This window comes from Equus quagga, chromosome 18 (genome assembly GCF_021613505.1).
Source record: "Equus quagga isolate Etosha38 chromosome 18, UCLA_HA_Equagga_1.0, whole genome shotgun sequence".
Classification (NCBI taxonomy): Eukaryota; Metazoa; Chordata; class Mammalia; order Perissodactyla; family Equidae; genus Equus; species Equus quagga.
In genome coordinates this window covers 2,845,882-2,855,072 of record NC_060284.1, presented here as the reverse complement: position 1 = coordinate 2,855,072, position 9,191 = coordinate 2,845,882, and the positions used below count along the sequence as shown (strand labels likewise).

At 40.4% G+C, this 9,191-nt stretch overlaps 1 protein-coding gene across 3 annotated transcripts in view; it reads right to left on the bottom strand.

The window, feature by feature from the left end:
• Positions 1 to 3,544: 3,544 nt before the first annotated feature.
• EFCAB7 (EF-hand calcium binding domain 7) overlaps positions 3,545 to 9,191 on the bottom strand; it is a 35,267-nt gene continuing 29,620 nt past the window's right edge. For all 3 annotated transcript variants that reach the window (XM_046645673.1, XM_046645674.1, XM_046645675.1), the window contains exons 12-14: positions 6,902 to 7,111; positions 4,789 to 4,896; positions 3,545 to 3,807 (exon numbers count right to left, since the gene is read on the bottom strand). In XM_046645673.1, coding sequence (XP_046501629.1) covers positions 3,733 to 3,807; positions 4,789 to 4,896; positions 6,902 to 7,111 — 393 coding nt within the window. In that variant the 3' untranslated portion in view covers positions 3,545 to 3,732. The remainder of the gene's footprint in view (positions 3,808 to 4,788; positions 4,897 to 6,901; positions 7,112 to 9,191) is intronic.

The window sequence follows — 9,191 nt, the reverse complement described above, 5'->3', positions numbered from 1 at the left end:
AAGTTTATTTTAATTTTCTGCCCACTTTATTCAACTGTCCAACAAATATTTCTTGCACATCTATTACGGTTTCTATGGCATACGCTGGAATTATAACTGTCCCTGCTTTCAGCCTAGTGAAGGGGACAGATAAGCGGTGATTGCCGTATGTGCGACGAGCACCACAACCAAGAGTGAGCACGAGGAATGAGGACCATCCAAGTGGTCTTGGTGGGGAGGGTGATCAGGGAAATTCCTGGGAAAGGTGACACATTCACTGAAACCTGAAGGAAGAAGAGGAAGAATCATTCTACAGGCAAGAAGGAAACATCACATCCAAAGGGCCTGAGGTGCGAATGTGGAAAGTGGGAGAAGCTACAGAAGTATAGTTGAAAAGAAGCCTGAAAAGGAATGGTCAGAGGTGGGAAGAAAACCTGAAGAATATGGGTATCCCAGAAAGGTCAACACTGTCCAACACTGGAGAGAAGACTAAAACATCCCCTAGATTTAATGACAAGGATTTAATGTCCTGGGGGAACAACCACTAGCTGAATTAACGGGAAAGAAGGAATGGGAGTGAGGAAGTGAGCCTAGCAAACGTGGACAATTGTTTCAAGTCCTTGTGCTGTGAAGGGGAGGACAGAAATAAGGATAGAGATGGGGAATGAGAGGTTTCTTAAAGATGAAGAGTCTGGAACATGTGTCAATAATAATGGGAAAAAGCCAATGTCGAGGGAGCGTTTGTAGATAAAACTCATTCTTGGGGAACTATAATGCAAATACTAAGGAAATAGGCAGGGATGGGACCTAGAGCACAGGAGAGAATGGGGTATCTAGAAGTCTTTTGCTAAGCTGGATCCTTGTTTTTTTTTTTAATTAAACCGCATGAAAGGTAACCTCAGAAAATAATACTGTCAATCTCTGCATAACTACCCTGAAAAAGGGAAGCACCTCTCGAAATTAAAGAAAACATTCTTATATGTTAACCAACTGTATTTGGTTGGATAAAGAATTACTATTAAACTATGAGTCAGGTATACAAGGACTTGAATTAAATTTAACTTGAAACGAAATATCTTTGTCTTTTCCACTGTTGAAAACGGGACCATAAGATAGTTTTTTTCCCCTCTCATAAGTGAGGTAGGGGAAGAAAAATAAAGGCTTGGTATGTCTAAGTGGTGACAGTGGTGGAAGATAAGCCTTAAGTGCTCACTAGTCCTTTCTTGAGTCTCCGTGTTCCAATGATACCACCTATCACCCTATTACAAAACACCTTTTAACAACTTGGGGCAAAGACAACTTTATTATACGCTTTTGATAATATAGCCAGATAATTAATTTCCTGCAACTCGATACTTTGTGAGATGGAACATACGGTCACATTTATTGGGTTTACAAAGCACCTGGCAATTAATAAAATGTTTCACGTGGCATTGCTTTTTAAGACATCATCTGAAGAATTCAAACTGCTAGATAACGATAACTCACTTTACAGATGTCTAAATCAAGGGCCAAAATTCCAAATGACATTTAAACTATGGGCTAGCATGTACTGGGTACAAAAATAATATACTGCCATACTGGTATTCATATTTCAAAAGCTGACATTTACTGGCCAAGTATTCTGTTACTGATATGGTTATACAGTTCTTAATTGCTTAATATAGTTTTTGATGTGCTATACTAGTCATCATTAAGTGCTATTTAGATTTAATTCCTACTATTTCAGAAAACACTTAATTAAAAGCAATCCACAAGAAAATTCATTAAAGAAAATTACTGTCAGAACAAAATATTCCTACTGTTGTGATTAGATTTTGGCTTAATATAAAAATCAATTTCTCCAAATTTTGCTTTAATTGTATTTTCTGATTGGAAAATTAATATATAATTAAATGGCTATTTCTGCATTACATTTTCTTTTTTTCCTTTTAATGATTTTATTAGTATGGTCACAAGTTTGACGTCTACAGTACATTGATAACATAGCCGAACACAATATTTGAAATAAGTAAATTACATCATTGTGGCAAGTTTTAGGATGTCAGCTGACTGCTGGTGCATTTCGCATGCATGTGCATCTGCACACCCAACTTGCACAGCTCCATGGTGCTCGTCCCCGCTGGGTGCTGGTGCGTGCCTCAGCCAGGTCGGACACAGGAGCTGTCGTGCCCTTATGCAGACCCAGATTTTCAAGGGAAGCAGTGTGGAACTCAGGAATCCCCTGCAGCATGGTGGCAACACCGGTTTTGCTTTGGTTCAGGTAAAAATGCAATTATCGATTATTGCTTGTGTGAGGCCACCTGACCCCCCAGGACTTGGCCCAGCATAAAGGGTATTTTGACAGCCCTGCACGAGGCCAGTAGGCAGTTTCTGTACACGTTTCCTTTCCAGGAGAAGTCTAGAACTGAGATGCGCAGTCCTCCAACATGCTGTCGGTGACACAGCTGGAACTCAGACAGGATTTGTGTAACTTTCTCTCATTAAAGGTACTGAGGGGGAGCAGAACACGCCACCCCAAAATGTGTCACTTTGGCATGTCGATTATTTCGAGCTGAAGCCAAGTGAGACCCAGTAGACTCAGGAAAAGCTTTTTCCCTCTCCCTTAACTGCCTAAAAGGATTTAGACAGGGGCCTGTACCAGGAAGAGCTGTCACCAGAGATGACTTTCTATGTCAGAAAGACTATCCACACGGCAGGGCAAACACTGTGCCACGGAAGAGCAGGCGATGTTGTTATTGTTTAGTTGAGGAAACTCCATCCACATTTTCTTTAGAGCACGAGGGGCCATATTTGCACGGCCTCTGACACCAAAGACGACTGTGAGGTTGTGGTCCAGGTACTCTGCACCGGCTTCCCTCGGGGCAGAGATCTTCTCATCAAGGAAATCATTCCTGAATCTGTGACATGCTGCAGGATTGAGTTCTCTAATTGTTTAAATGTCAAATCACACATCGACCAGTCCCATCCTATCTACTGCGCGATGGTGCACTGAGCCAGGAGTCCTCTCCCAAGGATACTCAAGATCCAACTCCACGCTGTCGCTCCAATCTTAGCTGCCTGCCGAACCACCGCCAGTGTGGGTGAGGGTGGAAATGTGGTCCCTGGGCTTGAGCAGCTGCAGGGCCATGCAGGAGGGCACCAGCTCCAAGCTGAAAAGGTGCAGGAGGAGGGAGAGGCTGCCCGAAGAGGCAGGCATTGGAGGGGCTGCATGTCACCACCAGCAGCAGCAGGCAGAAGGGGCCCAGGAGGTCCCCTGGTCCTCCCACAGCCATATGCCTGGGACTACACTATCATGGACAGGAGTCCTGGATCTGCTGGGCTCCCAGGGCAGGAGAGTGAGAAGCCAAGGGTGTGAGCCCAAGACACTCGCCATAGCTGGCCCATTTACATTTTCTAGTTTTTGTTTGATAAATAAGATAAACCAAAAGTGTATAGGATTTTGTAGAATTCATTGAGTATTACTTTTTAAAAGCTTACCTGTAATTTTATTTTGATTTACTATTCCTAAATTAAATGTGCCCAGACTGCCCATTAAATTAAAAAGAAGGCCAAACAATAAACGTATTATTTATATTTTAATAATGAAGTATATAACATGGGCACAAAATATAAATCCATACAAATAGATTATTATTTATGTACATCAATTAAACTGATTAACATTTAGTTGATCAGCAAATAACAGACTAAACCTGAAATAATTTTTCTTAGTTTGTTAGCCTCAAATAGGATTATTTCCTAAAAACAGTCTTAAGATATGAGGGAATACACACAGTGAGACATCCACTCCTGTTGTCCATTTAGAGGCATCACATGTTGACAAACCTGCATACAGAAATAGAAAGCTTTTACTTTCCCTTTATATATCATTACTTTGGGCTAATTTTTCAACAGAACATTTCCAGGCCTATGTAAAAAATACCCCTGTGCAGATAAAATTCCATAATTTGTCCTTATCAGGGGCCTGCCGTCTATGACCTGATGTCTAACAGGACAATCCGGCCTGAGTTCTCCTGCGACAGAGCAGCTGACGGCTGGTGCGTGTGAACGCGGGGCAAGGCAGTGGAGAGGCAAGCAAAGACCCTCCCCTCACGAGCCTAGAGTGCTTCCTAAAATCCTCACGGAGACAACGGGGAGGAAACTCTCTTTACCCTGTGGTAGAAGGTGTAGGATTTCACGGACAATCTGAAGGAAGAAAGGGTAAGAACAGAAAGCCTTTTCCGTTTTCCCCTGACTAGAGCAGTTTGCGAGTCTGCTGACCTGCCCCTGCCTTCGAACTCCGGCTGAATCAGAAACCCAGAGTTCTGCTGACACCAGAACTGCGGCCGTTCCTGGCTCCTCACTTAGCTGCTTGTCTAAAACTCAGAGGCGCTTTCTCTTTCACGTTACCTTAGAAAAATCTTCATAATGTAGATAAAAATATTTTGGAATATCAAAACTCCTATTGCTATTAATACTACTTTGTAACTCTATATGATGTTCAAAAGTGCTTTCATGTACATCATTTTATTTTTATCTTTACATTAACCTTGTGAGGTACCTAAGCTGGTGATATTAATTTTACCTTTAAAGAGACAGGAACAGAGAGGTTAAGCAAACGTCCCATAATCACTCAACCAAACAGTGAGGACTGAGTTAGAACCAGTCTCCTATCTCCTAAATAGGATGACTGACACTAATACAAATATCATATTTAAAATAATTTTATACTCTATTTCATATCTACACATTTATTCATAGCACTAACACAAAAAATTTCTTTTCAAATTGATAAAACAAAAAGCTCTAATTAGAAGACCACGTTACCATCGCAGATTTGGGTGCCACTTCGACTGCAAAGATGTTGAGTCCTCTGTTGTTCACGCAGTTTCTACTCAGCTCGTTGCTGATGTGAATAATCGCTTTATTATCTGACTATGAAAAAGACTTCGTAAGTGGCCAGTCCTTTCTTTAATAAATACAAATAAAATGAATTACAAAACACACTGTAAGTCTTGCGACAGAGGTATGCACAGGGTTCTACAGGAACAGAAATATTAACTCGGACTAGGGTATCAAGGAAGACCTCAGGAAGAGGAGATACCTGAGATGGCAGACCACAGACGACAGAGAGCCTCCAGGATGGACAGCAAGCAAGGGAAAGCAGCAGGCAGCTGACAGAGAGAGAAACGCAGCAGCAAAGCGCCCCTGCTCACGGGGCTGCACGCCCTGCCTGCGGCCCACCACAGAAGGGCAGCACTGGGCTCCCTGGACTTGGTCTCAGCTCTTCCACTACTGAGCTGTGTGACCTTTTGCAAGTTATTTGATGCCCTGTGCTTCAGTTTCCTTGTGTGTATAATGGGGACAGTACTTACCTCGTCGGGTGGTTGTGAGAAGTGAACGTGTTAATATACATAAAGTGCCTGGCACATTGTAAGCTCTCAGATATTATTATTACCTCATTTTGGTGAAGGGAAGTTTAATTTTCCTTAAAAAGAAGGTGGAGGGTTGAGAAATGGTAGGTAATTGCAGAGCTGAGGGATCAGGGTAAGGTAGTGACTCCCTTCCACCCTTTTAATCCTAATAACACAGAGGGCAGAAAGGGAAGCTTGCTGGATCTTGGGAGTCACCCTCCAAAGCTTTACCATCCACTTGAAGATTGCAATCTACCAGCCTAATTCATCAAATCCAAACTCGTCTATTTCATTCTCAAGATAACATACACAACCTGGACCCATTCTGCCTGTGTTATTTACCTTCCTGATACTCCTCCAAATAAAGGTCTGTGTTTCTCAGAGCAGATATTCTCACTCTTTCCCGGTACTTCATGTTGGCCCTTTCTCATCCTTCTCCTCACACTGCTCCCCTGCTTCGAAGGGCCGTCTCTCTGCATAGCTACATCCTAGTTACTCTTCAAACCCCATACCACAGTCCCCTTGCCCCTCATCGCAAATCCTTCCCCAACTTCTACAGTCCAAACTAACATCAACTACAAAAGACATGAATGCAGCAAAACTCCTTTTACACATACAAGCAGAACCATATAATTTAACATTTAATTATTCTCTGATTTCTTTCAACAGTATTAAAATTTTGTCTTTCCAACTAGCCTTTAACTCCTTGAAAGCAGAGACCATGTTACACTTTCTGTCAGCCCCCGTTGTGACTAGGAGAGTTAGTTACATAATACACACTAACATTGACTCAATATTCAGCCAAATCTTAAGAACTTTAAGAAATTTAGGGAAGGCAAAAAATAATGTAAGTCTCACCCAGGAACTAAAAGAAATAAGCCAATAGTTCTAAAAACCCAGGCATCCTGAGTAAGATTTTATGAAAATTTATAATTTCTAGAAAACTGGGTATCTCTGACTTTACAAATTTATGCATGTATTCTCTTGATCTGCAATATCAATGGTAGCAGGGAAGATGGCCAAAGCTAGACATAATTGGCTTGATAAAAAAAGGTCCTGGACAGTGGAATATATTTAATTAGATAAACTGATGATAGTCTACAGGATTTCTGATATTGCAAAGTTTGTGTAAAAAGTTGGGTTACATTTTTTTCTTTATGTTGTTTATATTTCTTTAAAACGTGCTGTCTATTATTTAAAACAGCTATGTATGCGTGAAGACTTCTAGTAATAAACTAAATAAAACACTTTGTACCCAGATTATGCTCTATCTTCATAGCTCTCTAAATAATTTTTATTGGAGAAAAATATCCTAAGAGAAAAACAATGATCTCAAGCCTTTAAAAAACAGAAAAATGATCATGCTCAGTTTGAGTTAGAAACCTGAGGAGAAAGAATACTTGCCTATTATAAATATTACTAATGTAATGGGATATTTAATTGCTGTGCAAGAATAGAGTAAGAAAGAAGATGGAACATGCTAGTAACCACCGCGGGCACGAGGCGCACCACCTCATAACTGGTACCTTGTTCTCAATAACGGACGTTATCCAGGTGTCACACGTATAGGTATGTACAATTATGTCTTCATAGCCGTCCATTACTTTGGCATCACCTTTGCTGAGGACGGACTTACAAATGGCCTTCTCAAGTTGCCCACTGCACGCCTCCATGTGAACAGCTTTAATTCTTGGCTTGCATTTGTCTGCATAGACATCGATGACAAATGGGCATGCCTGATGTGAGAGAAAAAGCAGACCTTGTTTTAACCTTTGATAGAATTGAAAATTATTTATTGTTAAAATGTTCATCGTATGATGTAAGAAGCACTGTACTTTCTAGCTCGTATTTCTGACAAACGTTCAGAGAGAAACTTCAGTACTATGAATTGAGTAATAAAACCATGAAATTCTGATTTTTTTGGAAGCATATTTTTAGTTATGTTCACAGAAAAGGAAAGAAAACTAAAACCTCTAGCAAATCAGCCATACACTCTGTAAGCAATAGCACCACCTCTCCACTTGGTTTAGAGATAACTTATGTCATAGTAGTTATTTAACTTCCTTTTCTAACTTTAAGGCTACAGAAAGAATTCGTCAAAGGGCTCTAAACAAATTATTATGTTTACAATTGAAACAATGCATGGATATAGAGCACCAAAAAGAACTAAATGCAAAAAAATAAATTCACAGTTCAAAGTTAGTATAAAATCACCTTCAAAATCTAGGATCTAAAAAGACTTTGTGCATTTGGAAATGGATTTTTCTGATGTCTGCCTTTTAGTCTTTACCATAGCCCACAAGATGCTGCACACAGCAGCCGCTGCCTCTCCGGCCAGCCCAGCCTCCCGCTCGCCACGCTCCAGCTACTCTGAGCCTCCAGATGCTGGAACAAAGGAAGCTCTTTCCTACGGCATGGCCTTCGATTGGAGGGTTCTCTCTTCGTGGAAGATTCTTTCACATCTTTTCACATGTGTTCCTCATCCTCTGCCGTCAGGTCAAAGCTCAAGTGTCACCCTCTGCAGAGAGAGCTGCCCGGGTCCCAGCTCCTTCACACCCCATCCCCCCCCTCCCCCCAACTTCTTCTCTACTTTGGCCTCTGGCTTGTTTCTTTCAAAACTCTTTTGAAATGATTTTATTTATTTTCCATTTAATTAATCATTCTCCTTCATGGAAGGCAGGAATTTTGACTATTTTATTCATCATTGTGTCCTCCCTGCCTCTTTATTACACGCTTACCCCACAGAAGGCATTCAATACGTATTTGTTAAATAAACGAATGAATTCACACACATTGACGATCATCTTTCTATTCGGGGGCAAAAGATAAAAGTCTGAAGTTAGTAGAATATGAACAGACATTTTTATTTTAAAAAAAAGTTTTAAAATATTTTAATGACTCCCAACCTTTGGCAATAATAAAGTCATCTTTTTAAGAGAGAGAATAGAATAAAAAATCATTGGACTAAAAGCAGAAGACCTGGGTTTGTAACTGGATTTTGCCACTTACTGGTTACACGATCTGGGGGAAGCCACTTAACTCCTATGAGGCTTAGCTTCTTCACTGAGAAAGTGGGAATAGAGAGAATATATTCTCTTAAGGATTGTTGGAAATAGCTAATAGGTGATATGTGCCAAAATATTTTACAATATAGAATTCTAAAAAAAAAAGATTATAATAATTATGATTGTGAAATTTTAAAGTCTTGATTTATTTTTTCAGTATTGAATAGAGTCTGGTATTGTTTTGCCATTTTGAAAGTCCTGGTGATCGGTTTTATTTAACCGAGTTACTATTTAAAGATTCTCTGAAAGTAAAGATCCTAAAGGTCCTTGTTAAAGACATGTTCTCTAAAATTTTAAAAATAAAATCTTGGGGCCGGCCCAGTGGCGCAGGCCTTATGTTTGCACATTCTGCTTCAGCGGCCTGGGGTGTGCCGGTTCGGATCCCAGGCATGGAACTACACACAGCTAGTCAAGCATGCTGTGGCAGGCATCCCACATATAAAGTAGAGAAAGATGGGCACAGATGTTAGCTCAGGGCCAGTCTTCCTCAGCAAAAAGAGGAAGATTGGCAGCAGATGTTAGCTCAGGGCCAATCTTCCTCAGCAAAAAGAGAAGGATTGGCAGCAGATGTTAGCTCAGGGCCAATCTTCCTCAAAAAAGAGTTAAATAAATAAAATCTTATCTACTCTAAAAAAGCTGCCCTATAACTATACAATTTTTTCTGTTCATGGGCTTGAAATTTTATTTAATTATTCTCTTTATCCTAATAAGTTAATACAGGAAGCACACAAGCAAGAAAACTATTCATTGT